Below are 15,639 nucleotides of genomic sequence, written 5' to 3'. Positions count from 1 at the left end.
CAAGCATACATATAGATGTATGGCTATAAATAAATGAATTCAGATGAACACACAATGAATTCTGTAAGTCAGATGTTCAGAGTTAGTTCCCTCAGAGCCAGTGGTAAACTCTGTAAACATTACAATGGAAAAGTGAACGTTAGCCAAAAAAATAAATCCAATATTTTTCAATCACATATAGTAGTTATTTATGTATGTACACATAGAGTATATGTATTTATAGAATTTAATTATATATGTACACACAGAGTATATAGGTATAAGAGAAAAAATTTATTTACTTATTTATTTATTTAGGATTACTGGGATTAAACTTGAATTGTGCCTCCAGCCCCACTTGGCACTGGTAATTTTTTTTGGGGGGGGGGGTGTTGGTCATGGGGCTTGAACTCGGCCTGGGCGCTGTCCCTCAGCTCTTCAGCTCAAGGCAAGCACTCTACCACTTGAACCAACAGCTCCACTTCCAGTTTTCTTGTGGTTCATAGGAGATAAGAGTCTCATGCACTTTCCTGCCCCGGCTGGCTTTGAACTGCGATTCTCAGATCTCAGCCTCCTGAATAACTATGATTACAGGCGTGAGCCACCGCCCCAGCCAGGCTGGTGATTTTTGAGGTTGAGCCTCTACTTCCCTGTGTGGTTGGGCTGGCAAGTCCACTCCACCGCTCTCCCTGTAACGGGGTGAGCATCCCTGGCCACCACGCCCCTCTATTGGTTAAAAGGGAGTCTTCTGGCAGGGCCCTGCCTGATCTTCCACCTCTGCTTCCCAAATAGCTAGGATTACAGGCTTGAACCTTCCCACCCTACCCTACCAGGCTCAGAGGACAAGGAAGATCATATGACTGAAAATAAAGGAAAAACATAGTTCAACCCAATGGTAAGAGGAAGCTTAAGAATTTTTTTTCTTTTTTGTAAGCTTTAGAAGGAGGAAGAGTTCAGCTTAGGAAAATAATCAATTTTGGAAGCTGTGTTGGACAGGACCTTGTCTGCTCTCAAAGCAGGCCCTGAGAGACAGTGTGGGGTTCCGGGCAGAGACACTGGAAGATTGAAAAGCAAGATTAAAATTGGATTTGTGCTTAAGACGTGAAAAACAGGTAAGGGACGGTGGGCGGGGACACACACACACACACACACACACACACACACACACACACGGACGTAGAAGGGAAGGAGGTTGCACAAACATTGACCTGAGGATTCCGTGAACTAGGATGCCTGGCAGGGTTTCGTGTCTAGCACATGATGGCCCGGAGGGCACGGAAGACCGAGCGTGGAGCCGACAAGAAGGCTTCAGAGGGTGGCTTGGGATGGATCAGGCTGGCAAGTGGCCGCAGGAAGCCGGGCGCGGGGCTGGCCGGGGCGGGCCGGGGCGGCCTTGCCCTTCCCCGCAGCTTCCTGGGGATCCTGGCACCCCGGGCGGGCGGGGCCTCCCACCCTCCCACCCCTGATGGAAAGGATCCGCAGGAAGGCCTCAGTGCGTGCAGCCTGATTCCGGGGTGCTCTCCGCGGGGCTGGAAGCGGCGACGCCCCGGGGTGCGCAGTGCGCCTGGTTCTCTGCGGAGATCCGGGCGCTGGGCCGGGCGCACCCGGAGCCCCAGCGTGGATGGGGAGACCCGGCTGGATGCGTCGGAGCCCCGCGCGCTCAGGGTAAACACCGGCCCTGGGCTCCCCGCCCTCCCCGGTTCCTCCCCGACCCTGCCCTCCCCGCTTCTCGGCGCTCTCCCCTCGGGGTGTTTACTGGTGGCGGAGGCTGGTGCAGGGAAGATTCCGTTTTTCTTTAGCCCAGCTATGGGGCCATAGTGTCCCCGGGTGCCTGCGCTACTCTGGGCGTGTGGAAGTGATGGCGGCTTCCACCCGATCTCAGTGCGTGACCTCACCTCATCCCCTCATCTAGCCGATTATCAAAAAGGTTCATGAGGGCCGGCAGCCTTCCGGGACCGCGGAGGAGCTGGGTCTCCACGTGGAGACCCCGGGGAAGGCTTCGGCAGACCCACGCGGGCGGCTTGGCCGCTTCCCGTGGAGCGAATGCCGGTTTCTGATTCTCTCCAAGTCAGAATGGAAGCATCTGGTGCCAGCGAATACCTGCATCTCCCTCTGCGCCAAGCAGACGCAGGGATTAAACATCATGTCTGCCCTAATGGATTCACAGATCCAGGATAATTAGGCAGTTCTGACTCACGTGAGCCACGTGGATAATCCACGCAGGACCCTTTCAAGGCAGGTGAGGGCCCTTAGGAGAATCAGTGTGGACTATTTGCGTCCCTTAGGGGGCTTCAGGAGGAGGCAGTGTAGAATGAACTGAGCCCAGCGCTGGTGGCTCACGCCTGTAATCCTAGCTACTCAGGAGGCTGAGATCTGAGGATTGCGATTCAAAGCCAGCCAGGGCAGAAAAGCCCCTGTGAGACCCTTACCTCCAATGAACCACCTAAACACTGGAAGTGGGGCTGTGGCTCAAAGTGGCAGAGCGCTCGCCTTGCGCAGAAGAGCGAGCTCAGGGACAGCGCCCAGGCCCCGTGTTCAAAGCCAGTGGGTGATGTGGGGGTTAGACTGTCCAGCTGTGGCTATGTGTGTCTTCCTGCACACACAGGAGAACCTGGAAAGCCACCCGCACCACGCAGACTTCCTTCCAGTTCAGCTGGTAACCTGCGGTCTAGCAAGGAGAGGCCTTGCGTGGGGTGATGCCAGTGTCAGCACGCAGAATTTGTTGGGCGTGGAAGCCCCCTCAGCTGCGGAGACACCCGGAGTCAGCCTTCCCATGTTGAATCGCCTGCGAGGTGGCTGTCAAGAGGTCCATCCAGGGGACCGGATGTGGCGGGGGATACCTTGTAATCACAGCCCTTAGGAGGCTGAGGCAGAAGTTAGAGAGCCCAAAGCCAGTTGGCTAAAAAAGAAAAGTTAGCACACTGTAAAGACAATTCACAGCACAGTACACACAAAGATGCTGGCGTAGACTGGGAAGGTTCTTTGTATGTTTGGTGGCATTTGCTGTAGAAATTAATAACAAAGGGCAGCCTTCCACCTCTGGTATAATTGTGTAGCCCCTTTTCTCTGGATTGACACCTGTGTGAATAAGAGCCATCAGGGCTGCATAGTGTCTCCTCGTGGCTATTGACTATGGGGATCACATACAGAACTCTGTATAAGTTAGTAGAAGGTTTGTGTTTGTATGTAATCGTTTGCTGCTGCTACATTTTTGAGATTATGTAAAACTATTATTTTTTTTCACCATGTGAAACTGAAGGTCACTAGATTATTAGAGATTTTCTCAACAGGAAAAAATAGTTTTTCAGAGTTGATAGAGTTAAAGTTTTCTAGGTGACAGCTACTGTAATGTACTTGAGCCTCTTTTTTTGTTTGCTTACTTTACCTTTTTTTTTTTTCCCCCCTGGATGGTGGGGCTTGAACTCAGGGCCTGGATGCTGTCCCTGAGCTCTTTTGTGCTCAAGGCTAACGCTCTACCTCATTTCCACAGCACCACTTCCCTTTGTCTTTTTTTAAAAATATATTTTTATTGTCCTTTTTTTTTTCAGATAGGCTCTTGTGATGTAGCCCAGGCTGACATGGAACTCATGATCCTCAGCCTCTAAAGTACTAGTATTCCAAATGTGCACCATCACACTGGCTCAGAGTCTTTTGCTCATGACAAAAATAGTGTAGCTCTTTTTTTTTTTTTTTTGGGTCCAGTGTGGGGCCTGAACTCTGGGCCTGGGCGCTGTCCCTCAGCTCTTCAGCTCAAGGCTAGCGCTCTACCACTTGAGCCACAGCACCACTTCCGGCTTTTTTCTTTTTGCTTATGTGGTGCTGAGGAATTGAACCCAGGGCCTCAGGCATGCAAGGCAAGCGCTCTACCACTGAGCCACCTTCCCAGCTCCCCAAAATAGTGCAGTGCTTGATGGCTCTGTAACAAGTGTTCTCAAAGTCATTCTTGTGAACCTAACCTAGACCTTCCATTTTAAATCAAGTCATGAATTTTATTTTCAGTACTGGGGTCTGAAGTCGTGCTTACTAGGCAGACCCTCTACCACGGAGCCATGCTTCCGACACTTTTCTGCACTCATTATTTTCAGATAGCGCCTCAGGTGTTGTTCAGGCTAGTCTAGACAACCACCCTCGTATTTGAAACTTTCTGGCATAGCTAGGATAAAAGCCGTGGACCACCATGCTCAGCTTTCTTTCTGTGGCGATGGAGTCTCATGAACTTTTTTTTCCTGGTCCTATGTGGGCCTGCCTAGAACATTGATCCACCTGTTTTCAGCCTCCTGTATAATTAAGATGACAGATACTCTACCATTCCCAGTTACTGATTGAGAAGGGTTCTTGTAAACTTGTTGCCCAAGCTGGCCTCAAACCATGATCCTCCTGTTCTCAACCTTTTAAGTAACTAGGATTACAGGGGAGAGCCTCTGGTGCCTGGTTAGACTCTCCACCTTCCATACTACAACACCTCATAGACACTCCATTTCTCTTATACATCACCAGTCTGGCCTTTGGAGGCACGTGTTTGTTACCTGTAGACGAGATCTCTCAAGTCCCTGGCCCTACAAGTATAATGTGAGACATTTCTCCATTTAAAAACATTTACAGACTATATTCTGTAATGAGAGATCACTGAATATCTGGCCCCTGAGCAGCTATGACTCCTGTTGATAATTGGTATGTGGTTGATTCTTGGTCAGTATACAAACCCTAATGAGGGTATAGATGTTTTCCTCTGGGGGAAAGATTTCCATCTTCTCACACAAAGCCTGAGCACACAGTATGTGCAGAGGTGAAGCTATTGGGTATGTGGACCTTGTTTCCCCGTCACATGCCATATAAAGGAAATAGCAAAAGGATAGCCAGAGCGCTCATGCTTCATTGAGCTGGTCCAGAGGAACTCAGGAGATTTTAGTTGTGGTATTGCTCCACATATTTTGAAGTGTAATTCAAAACACAGGGTGGGAAACAAGAATGTGATTGGCTTTTTTTTTTGGAAAGGAATAAAAATTAAATCAATAAGATTAAAGGGCCTGGGAATGTGGCTTAGTGGTAGAGTGCTTGCAGAGCATGCATCAAACCCTGGGTTCGATTCCTCAGTATCACATAAGCAGAAAAAAACAGAAGTAACACTGTTTTCAAGTGGTAGAGTGCTAGTCCTGAGCAAAAGAAGCTCAGGGACAGTGCCCAGGCCCTGAGTTCAAGCCCCAGGACAGGCAAACAAACAAACAAAAAAAAAAGATTTGAAGATAGTATAGTAGAATCAAACAAAAGATCAGCCATTGAAAGTCTGAAACAATGTAACTTAAACTATTTTTTAGCCATTCAGAAGTCTGGAAGAAGAAATGAGTGTAATTCACTTACACAGATTTTCAAATTACTGCTGTTGTCTGTGCCGTTTCTCCTTCAAAACAGATCTCGTTTCTCTCCACCCTATCATCTTCGTTGTCATTGTAAATTATGGCAGATAAAGATACAGATAAAGCAATCCAATGCCACCATCTGGAAGCATCCACTGAGCTGAGTCACCCAGCTGCTGTGCATGAGGAAACACAGGTAAACATCTGTTGTCGCATGTAGACAGTTAGTCCTAGCTGTTATTTGAAGGAAGACATGTTTTTCTACACTATTACAGAATTGTAGTCTGCTCATTCTCTACTACTCACTTAAGCAATTCACCTGAGCATGACAACACGTGAGTGTAATCCCAGAACTCAGGAACTTGAGGTAGGAAGAAGGTGAATTTGAGGCCAGAGTATAGTAAGATCTTGTCTCAGAAAAACAAAAGTAATAACAAGGAATCTTACAATCCCCCCTCTTGTTAATTCCTATACTCAGTAAAGTCCAGAGTCAATGTGACTACCAGTTTTGCCAGCTAAGAGGGGCTGGCAAAATAGAGGGCCTATGGAATGCTTTGTGTCCCTGGCCCAACCCTTAGAATGATTTTGGTTTTCCTCCCTCCCTCTCTATTATTGGTCAATTCAAGTACATGACTGAATACGAATAGTTATCTTTCCCGGAACCCTTTTGATACAGGTAGCAACTTCTGGCTCTCAGTTATATCTTAACTACTCCAATTTTCAAACTGGGTATTGCAAAACAATGTTTTCTGTGACTCAAGCATTTATAATTCTAAAAGAATAACAATATGCTAAATACTCTTAACACAGGTCTTCTAAGAAATAGCTGGCTTGTTAGCAATCAAGTTGTGGATTTTCCTCATAAAGTGTTATCTTTGATTCCAGTAGTAGCAATTTGATTTATAATGTAAAAAACCAGTAGCTACCAAAGATCTGTAGAAAACATGGCATTCTAAGAACTTGTTTTAAATGGCTTTAAATACAGGAGGAGACAGTTATGAATTCCAAACACGTAGATGGAAATGAACCAACAGAAGGAAGTAACCTACTGAATAGCAATGAGAAAAAGTTACGGGAAACACCCACAGAACTGAATTGTTTGCAAAGACTGAGATCTGCGTGGGCTTGCCCTCCACATGGGCTACTGGGCAGAGTAATAACAACTGGTAGGTATATGGAAAGGATGAATTCAGAAAGAGAAGGGCAAACATGAAATTACCACCCGGATGCCAATCACTCAGGCCTATAATCCCAGCTACTCTGAAGGCTGAGATCTGAGGATCTTGGTTTAAAGCCAACCTGGAGCAGGAAAGTCTGTGAGACTCCTCTATCCAATTGAGTACACAGAGCAGGAAGTAAACTGTGGCTCAAGAAATGTAAAAGCTTCAGGGACCCCAGGCCCTGAGTTCAAGCCTCAAGATTGGCACCAAAAAAACAAAAAACAAAAAAGGATGAAGTTATAATTCATCTTGGAATTATAATCCACCTTGGTTTAAAGGATGAAAGCAAGCATACTTACATAAAACCCAGCAGGGTAACAGTTCTCCAGGGTGAATGCTGTTGGGTTCCCATTCACAATGACTGGTCCACACAGTCAGTCATTCAAGGTCCCAGGTGACAAAGCTCCAACATAGTCAACCCAAGGTTTTCAGGATCACTGAGGTCAACGCCACCTGAGTCATCAGGAAGTGGAAAAAAACAGAGATCAAGGAACTTCTCCTTTAATACATCTGAGTAATTTTACAGAATTACATGAGGGCTTTAATGAGAAAAAGGTTCGCAAAAAATCTCGTGTAAACAGAAAAATACAACCTAAGTTGGCTGGTATTACTGTAACTGCAAGTAATATGCAAGCAGATACAGCTCAATTTATGCTTCTAAATAAATCCTGTTACTTTATAAATAATAACCTTGGTTTATGATTCCATTTATTACAGTAGGACTGCCATTGCTTCTTAAACACATTGAGGAATTTTGGGGGGGGGGCAAGGAGGTGTTAGTGTGTGTGTGTGTGTTCCACTTCTGCTTTTTTGGTGTTTAGTTGGAGATAAGAGTCTCACAGACTTTCCTGCCTGTGCTGGCTTGAACCATGATCCTAAGATCACAGATTCTTGAGTAGCTAGGATAGCAGGCATGAGCCACTAGCAGTCAGCTCACACAATGTTTTAATTTGGATATAGATGTCTTCTAGGGATGGATTTTGGTTTTGGAGGCAATGAAAGATTATTGTATTATAAATGTGACGACTAAATGGATGTTCAGATTCAGTGAGGCCATTTTTGGTTGTAAATTAAGAGTGTATGTTCATATGTGTCACTTTTGTTAAGAAATATGCAATCTAATTGGAAAAAGAGAAGTCTTTTGAAGATGTGGTATTTCAAAAGTCATGCTGAGAAATTACAACAGCATTTAGGTAAATATATAGTGTCCCATATACAATGTAACTTCACTGAACAGTGAAGCTTTTTTTCCCCCACTTTGGGGACAGGATATCAATAGTTTAGGCTCACTTTGAACTTGTGATCCTCTTATTTCAGCCTCCCACACTCTGGAATTTCAAACATGCACCATTATGTCCATTGCAATGCTCAAACCTTGATAGTTCCACTTCAGTTTGGAGCTCTGAAAGATGTCCTTTTTTTTTTTTTTAAACATTTCATTTGAGACAATGAAAGCCAAGTATAATATGATAGCTTTAGACTCTAGATATGTTTTTAATGAAATTAAGTTTCTGTTCTATATAGGAAAAAAATCTCAAACTTTATTTAGAACTTGTAGAGAAAACCAGATTCCAAAACATACATGCACTAATAAAGACACAGGTAATTTGATTTTTTTTAAACTTTGACCATTCAAAATATATTTTGATATAGTTTATATTTAAAAAGTGAATGATGTGACTTGAGAATTCATTTTTTTTAACTTTATAATCGTGGCCTACAAAGCTGCCTGAAAAATGAGCTCACAGTAGGAAGTTTGTATTTGTTTCCAGTTTTGCAAGATGACTTGATCCTCCCTTCCAGGACCATGCAAGGTATTGGGTATTCTTTTTAAGAAATAAACCTTACATGTGAAAATATGATTTTCCAAAGTTATAAATGAAAGTAAGTTATTAACTGATTTAAACATGGTTTAGAGAATAGGGTGGGCAAGAGGAAAGGGTTGATGAAATAAAGATAGAATATTCCAGAACTGATTTTTAAAAAAAACATAAGTCTTAAGCAAATGAAAAGGAAGCCACACCTAAACATATACATCATTCTGAAATTGCAGAAAGCCAAATGCGATCTTACAAACAAAAAGAAAGAAAAGAACCAAAATTAATAACAAAAATGAAAGCAGGAATCCAAGGAAAATTATTTTCAAGGAACTGAGAGAAAAAAGTCTTTCATTCTAATAATGGAGCTATACCTGAGTTATACCTAGAAAAGCTATCTTTTGAGTATAAAGAGAAAGTAATTTCTGACAAAAATAGTAATTTACTACCAAAGATCTTCATGAGAAATACAGCATGATCTGACATAGCATTTCTTTATCAGGAATTGCATTTATGAAATGACATATAGGGAATTGTATTAGTGCCATACAGAATTTACATGTGTTTTTGCATATCATTTTTCTGGCATATTACTATTTTTACATTATGCAATAGCACAATAAAACAAGATGAGTCAATAATAGAAAAGCCAGATGCTACTCAAGAGGGTGAGCTCTGAGGATCACAGTTCAAAGTTCTCCTGAGCAGAAATGTCTGTAAGAACCTTTTCTCACCAGGTGCCAGTGGCTCATGCTTGTAATCCTAGCTACTCAGGAGGCTAAGATCTGAGTATCACAGTTCAAAGCCAACCTGGCCAGGAATGTCCATGAGACTCTTATCTCCATTAACCCCCAGAAAACCAGAAGTGGCACTGTGGCTCAAGTGGTAGAGTGCTAGCCTTGAGCTGAAGAGCTCAGGGACAGCATCCAGGCCCAGTGTTCAAGCTCATGACTGACAACAAAGAAAAAAAGAAAAAAAAAAAAGAATATTTTCTCCATTTAGCCAGCAAAAAAAAAAGCTGGAAGTGGAGATGTGGTTCAACTGATAGAGCACCAGCCTTGAACACAGAAAGTTAAGAAAGAACACAAGGGCCTGAGTTCGAGCCCTGGCACAAATAAATAGAATAAAACCAAATACTGGAATTTAAGTATTCTCCTATACCCATAGAGAAGATAAAGATGGTAATTGTTCCTTATAATATTAACTGCTGATGTAATTGCAATAAAATTCTAAAGGAGGGCTGGGAAGGTGGCTCAGTGGTAGAGCGCTTGCCTTGCATGCCAGAGGCCCTGGGTTCGATTCCTCAGCACCACATAAGCAAAAAGAAAAAAGCCGGAAGTGGTGCTGTGGCTCAAGTGGTAGAGCGCTAGCCTTGAGCTGAAGAGCTGAGGGACAGCGCCCAGGCCCAGAGTTCAGGCCCCATGACCGGACCCAAAAAAAAAAAAAAAAAATTCTAAAGGAAAATAGGAATGACGAAAAAGGAAAATGGTGAAAAGAAGTTCAAGATAGTGACTTCTTTTGCAATGTGGAAGAAGATGGGGAACAGAGTTGGGAAGAACACAGGAGACAATGCAACTGCACTGGTAATATCCTACTTCTTAAAATAGATGGGAATTATCCAGCTTGTATTCTTTGTCATTCATATATCATTATGGCCATATCAAAACATGCCTGTGACAACTTGATAGAACCAAATTTTCTTGGCTTCTTCCAGTTACCATGGTTGTTCTTTTGTGGGCTGTCGTGTGGTCAATAACAGGCAGTGAATGCCTTCCTGGAGGAAATCTATTTGGAATTCTAATCTTGTTCTATTGTGCTGTCATTGGAGGAAAACTGTTCAGCCTCATTAAGTTACCAACATTGCCTCCACTGCCTCCTCTTCTTGGTAAGTGCTGAATGTTTCCTGTTTTCTCCAGAGTAAATAGTATTTAAAAAAAAAAATTGTAAGTTTGGAACGCTTTGGGAACTAAAGCAATACAATATTTCTCTATTTGTTGTAGTAGGGCCAGAAGCCAATTATTAAATTTTGTGAGCCAGTTATTAAATGTGATTTTTTTAAGTTAAACTATTTCAGGTGGTGGTGCTGCTGGCTCAGACCTTTTGTAATCCTAACTACTCAAGAGGTTGAGATCTGATGATCAAGATTCAAAGTTAATCCAGGCAAGGAAGATCCTGCAACACTTATCCCCAGTTAACCACCAAAAAAAACCTGTAAATGAAGCTGTGGCTCAAAAGATTAGAGCACCAGCCTTGAGCAGAAAAAAATAAGGGACAGTGGCCGGAGTTCAAGCCCCAGTAATGACACACATACACAAAAATCAAACTGTGGAAACTTACAGTTAAACTGCTTACATTACAGAACAAGAGCTAGCGACACTCAGCATTGGTTGCTTCTTAATTATTCCACATTTCCCCTTATCCGTGCTCCGTGGGCGATGGAGCTTGTATAATGGAGGACCATGACCTGTCTCTTCTCAATGGCACATGGTGACATCATTATTGTAACATAACATCAACTTGGTGGAAGTTTCTGTAACACCGAAATCAGTAAATGCTATAAATCAGGGATCGCTGCATTGTAAGTTACTTCTGTCATCAACAATGAATGATGCTCTGATGTATATTTTCATTGTTAAATTTCCATCTTATTCCTTACCATAAACCTATCAGTCCACATTCACAGCAACCCTACACTCACTCATCAGTGATGTGAGTGACTGCTGAATCAGGCCTCAGGCCCTCCTTCATTCTTACATTGATTTTATCAAATCCTCAACTGTGACCATTTTTGATGATGATCACGGAAGTTTGGCAAGCAACAGTGACAATCGATTGAGGGACCAATTACATGTGGGGCATGGCATGCACTTGTCCCTTTACGTTTGTTGATCATATTTTAATTTTACCCTGTGCGCACTGCCCTGACCATTATATTTAACAAAAAGCAGTCATTGAAGACTCATACACATCATCACCAAATTAACAGTCTATAAATGGCCCGGACTTAAGAGACTTTCCCCTAGATTAAACGACAATGGTAAAAGTATGCCAGGAAATGGGGTCCTGCCTCAGAGCCTGTAACAAGTCATAAATTACAACCCACAGCTGTCATTGGCCTCTGTTCTCATAGAAGATCCCCTTGCTTTTTCTAGCCATGTGAAGTAGGAGCTTACAAGGACATGGACACGCTTGGAGGATAGGAGCTTGACAGTTCTGATAGAGGAATCTCGTGTGTGTGTGTGTGTGTGTGTGTGTGTGTGTGTGTGTGTGTGTGTGTGTGTGTGTGTGTGAATACTGATGTTTGAACTCAGAACCTAGGCACTGTTTCTTAGCTTTTGTCATTCAGTACTGGCACTCTACCATTTGAGCCACAGCTCCACTTCCAGCTTCTTGCTAGTTAATTGGATATGCATCTCAAAGAGCTGGACGCCAGTGGCTCATGCCTGTAATCCTAGCTACTAAGGAGGCTGAGATTTGAGATCAGGGTTCAAATCCAGCTCGGGCAGGAAAGTCTGAGAGACTCTTATCTCCAATAAACTGCCAGAAAACCAGAAGTGGCGCTGTGGCTCAAGTGCTAGAGCACTAGCCTTGAGCTAAAGAGCTGAGGGACAGTGCCTAGGCCCAGAGTTCAAGCCCCAAGACCAACCAAAAAAACCAAACAAACAAAAACAAAAAGAGTCTCAAAGACTTTCCTACCCAGGCTGGCTTCAAACCATAATCCTCAAATCTCAGCTTCCTGAGTAGTTAGGATTATAGGTATGAGCCACCACACCCAGCCATTTTATTTTTTTATGTCCATTATAAAGCCTATCTTTGCCTAATTTATATTATTTTAGTTTTTTTCCGCTTAATTTAACCAAAGACTACACATAGGGGGAAATCATATAGTAGTCTCTGTCACATGTAAAATACCAGAAAATATTTCCTATATTTGAAAACTGACTTGTGTTATTTGACTTCTCCACTGAAGGCATGCTGCTTGCTGGGTTTCTCATCAGAAATATCCCAGTCATCAGTGACAATGTGCAGATCAAGCACGATTGGTCTTCCTCTCTGAGGAGCATAGCCCTTTCCATCATACTGGTTCGTGCTGGCCTTGGTTTGGATCCAAAGGTATGAATTACTGGATTATTATTGAACAGGATATTTTCCCTCCCACATTCCAAGTATTTGGAATCCCTGAGACTCAGGAAAGAGATGGGGAGATACGAGGAGATACCATTTGCAGCGATAAGAATAAAGACACTGAGATCTGAGGATCACAGTTTGAAGCCAGCTTGGGAAGAAAAGTCCATGAAACAATTCAATATACTTCTCAGAAATAGCCAGAAATGGTGCTGGAACTCAAGCAGGGGAGTGGTAGCCTTGAGCACAAAGAAGCTCAGGAACAGCACCCAGGCCCTGAGTTCAAGACCCAGAACCGGCAAATAAATAAATAAAAATGAAATGATACTATTACTTGTCTCATAGGGTACTTCTGAGGACTTTGGATGCTCTCTAAAACACTGAAATGTTTGTTAACATAAAATGTATCATCTGGAAAATTCATGATGCGGCAGATCTCGTCTGAATACTGAAGAGCAGGTGTTTAAGGTTATGATCTTGGAGTGTCTTCAGGGGATTCTATTACTAAGTCTATGCTTGTATTCCAGGCCCTGAAGAAGCTGAAGGGTGTGTGTGTCCGACTGTCCATGGGGCCTTGTATTACAGAGGCATGCGCAGCTGCTGTTCTTGCTCACTTCCTGATGAGGTTGCCATGGCAGTGGGGATTTATCCTGGGGTAATAATTTCTTCTTTGTTGTGTGGAGATAGGCAGTGACACTTAGGGCACTCCCTAGTTCTATCCAAGAGAAGACATCGTGGTATTTTCTTTGTTTTGTTTTGTTTTTTGGGTCTGGTCGTGGGGCCAGAATTCTGGGCCTGGGCGCTGTCCCTCAGCTCTTCAGCTCAAGGCTAGTGCTCTACCACTTGAGCCATAGCGCCACTTCCTGCTTTTTTCTTTTTGCTTATGTGGTGCTGGGGAATCGAACCCAGGGCCTCAGGCATGCAAGGCAAGCGCTCTACCACTGAGCCACCTTCCCAGCCCCGGCATCGTGGTATTTTCTTAAGGACACAAGAAAATGCAACTAGAAAATGTAGCATCATCTAAATGTTCTCATTTCATAATAGAGTCAGTGTCTCAGCAGATACTTTACAGATATAATCCTAGCTACTCAGGAAGCTAAGATCTGAGGATTGCTGTTCAAAGCCAGCCAGGGCAGAAAAGGCCATAGGACTCTAATCTCCCCCACCAAAAAGCCAGAAGTGGAACTGTGGCTCAAGAGGTATAGCACTAACTTAGGGCACGAAAGTTCAGGGACAGCACCCAGGAAATAATTTCAAGCTCCAAGACCAGCATGCGCGTGCGTGCGAGCGCGCGCGCGTGCGCACGCACACACACACACACACACACACACACAAACCAAAAGGTATACGGTAAGAATTTAACGCTAATAAGTAGACAAGAAAGCAAGAAGTAAGAAATTCTTCTTATGGTTAAGCTTCCTGCCTGGATTCAGATCCCAGTTTTGTGATTTTCCCAGTTTGATCTTTCACATGCTATTCCATTTCTCTGTGTCGCAATTTCTTCATTTGTGAAAATGAATTTGTGAGGGTTCAATCGTTTTGTTTTGCTTTGATTTATGGGGGTATTGGGGCTTCACTTCAGGGCCTAGACATTGTCCCTCAGCCTTTTCTGCTCAAGGCTGTTGTTCTACCACTTGAGCCACAGCTGAAATACATAAAATGCTTCCTGGTTTACAGCTGTTGCCATCCTAAGAATCATGTTGTTGTCATTACGTCATTCTGTGACTCTGTCTTTTCTTGATATATGAAGTCCTAATTGAAGGCCCACCATTGCTTAGTTCCTCTTCAGAGCGTCCATGGAAGTTTTTCCTTCCTCACAACATAGTGTGTTGTTTTAGAACAGCAACCTCAGCCCCATTCATCCTATATTTCATTCATAAAGACATTTTTATTTGTATTGCTAGTGTTAGGGCTTGAACTCAAGGCCTGGGCGTTGACCCTTAGCTTTTTCACTCAGGGCTGGTGCTCTACCACTTGAGCCACTACTCTACTTCTAGCTCTTTGCTGGTTAATTGGAGATAAGAATCTCATGGACTTTCTACCCAGGCTGGCTTTGAACTGCAATCCACAGATCTCAGTCTCCTGGCTAGCTAGGATTATAGATGTGAGCCACTAGTGCCCAGATTTTAATATACTTGTGTGTGTTTAAAGATATATATGTGTATATCAGATATATATGTTAAGATATATCATATAAATATAATAAACATATATATATATACTTTTTTAGATAACCTATATCTACTTTTAGACAACTTAAATGTGTATGTGTATGACTGTACTTTGACAAAATGTTCTGTTTCACGATAAACTATAAAGTGGATAGTGTTTCTGGTTTGATGTTTTTCTGCCATTTGAAAGGTTGTAGTTGTCCAAAGTCTAACCTTTAAAAGAGTAGAGAAAAAGTAAAGGTTGTTATAAATTTTGTTGTTGTTGGCTGTAGGCCTGGAATTCAGGGCCCGGGTGCTGTCCCTGAACTCTTTTTTTACTCAAGGCTACCAACTCTACCATTTTGAACCACAGCTCCACTGCTAGTTTCTTTGTGGTTAATTGGAGATAAGAGTCTCACAGACTTTCTTGCCCAGGCTGGCTTTGAACTGCGATCCTCAGATCTCAGCCTCCCGAGTAGCTAGGAGTTGAGGCGTGAGCCACCAGCACCGGCTTATAATGATTTTTAAGACTAAGAATCAGTAGGATGCGGTCACAAATGTCTAAAGCGCTGCATGCTTAGCTTTGTTTTAGGTGCTGTGTCTCCGGCTGTGGTAGTGCCTTCAATGCTCCTTCTGCAGGGAGGGGGCTACGGTGTTGAGAAGGGAGTCCCCACCTTACTCATGGCTGCTGGCAGCTTTGATGACATCCTGGCCATCACTGGCTTCAACACGTGTTTGGGCATGGCCTTCTCTACAGGTAATAAGAGGACAGTGTGTTCTCTTGGGGACAGAGCATATTTGCTCAAGGCAAGTTAAAAATAGGAAAGCAATGGCAGGTGTGTACCTAAGGAGGGACAGAGGCTGCCTTTCCTTCCTGCCTGCCTCCAGACAGAGGCCGCACAAGTAACATGGAGAAAGTTGGGGAATGGGGATGGAAAGCACACGCAAGGGAAGGAAAACAGCTTCCTCTTAGAGGGATCTAGGGAAAACTTTA

The 15,639-nt window shown here is 43.5% G+C and overlaps 1 protein-coding gene across 5 annotated transcripts in view; it reads left to right on the top strand.

The window, feature by feature from the left end:
- The first annotated feature begins 821 nt into the window (after nt 1-821).
- Slc9b2 (solute carrier family 9 member B2) overlaps nt 822-15,639 on the top strand; it is a 28,939-nt gene continuing 14,121 nt past the window's right edge. For 3 of the 5 annotated variants that reach the window (XM_070022373.1, XM_070022370.1, XM_070022374.1), the window contains exons 1-7: nt 1,455-1,644; nt 5,389-5,529; nt 6,319-6,499; nt 10,085-10,255; nt 12,341-12,483; nt 13,023-13,150; nt 15,227-15,402. In XM_070022373.1, coding sequence (XP_069878474.1) covers nt 5,434-5,529; nt 6,319-6,499; nt 10,085-10,255; nt 12,341-12,483; nt 13,023-13,150; nt 15,227-15,402 — 895 coding nt within the window. In that variant the 5' untranslated portion in view covers nt 1,455-1,644; nt 5,389-5,433. Of the gene's footprint in view, nt 1,092-1,454; nt 1,645-2,651; nt 2,786-5,388; nt 5,530-6,318; nt 6,500-10,084; nt 10,256-12,340; nt 12,484-13,022; nt 13,151-15,226; nt 15,403-15,639 lie in introns of those variants that run through there. The other 2 variants (XM_070022371.1, XM_070022372.1) reach the window with 2 other exon arrangements.

The sequence above is a fragment of the Dipodomys merriami genome, unplaced genomic scaffold (genome assembly GCF_024711535.1).
Source record: "Dipodomys merriami isolate MVZ:Mamm:240054 unplaced genomic scaffold, mDipMer1.0.p SCAF_15, whole genome shotgun sequence".
In the NCBI taxonomy this organism is placed as follows: Eukaryota; Metazoa; Chordata; class Mammalia; order Rodentia; family Heteromyidae; genus Dipodomys; species Dipodomys merriami.
Note: the sequence above shows the minus strand (reverse complement) of the source record. Positions and strands in the feature narration are given on the sequence as shown.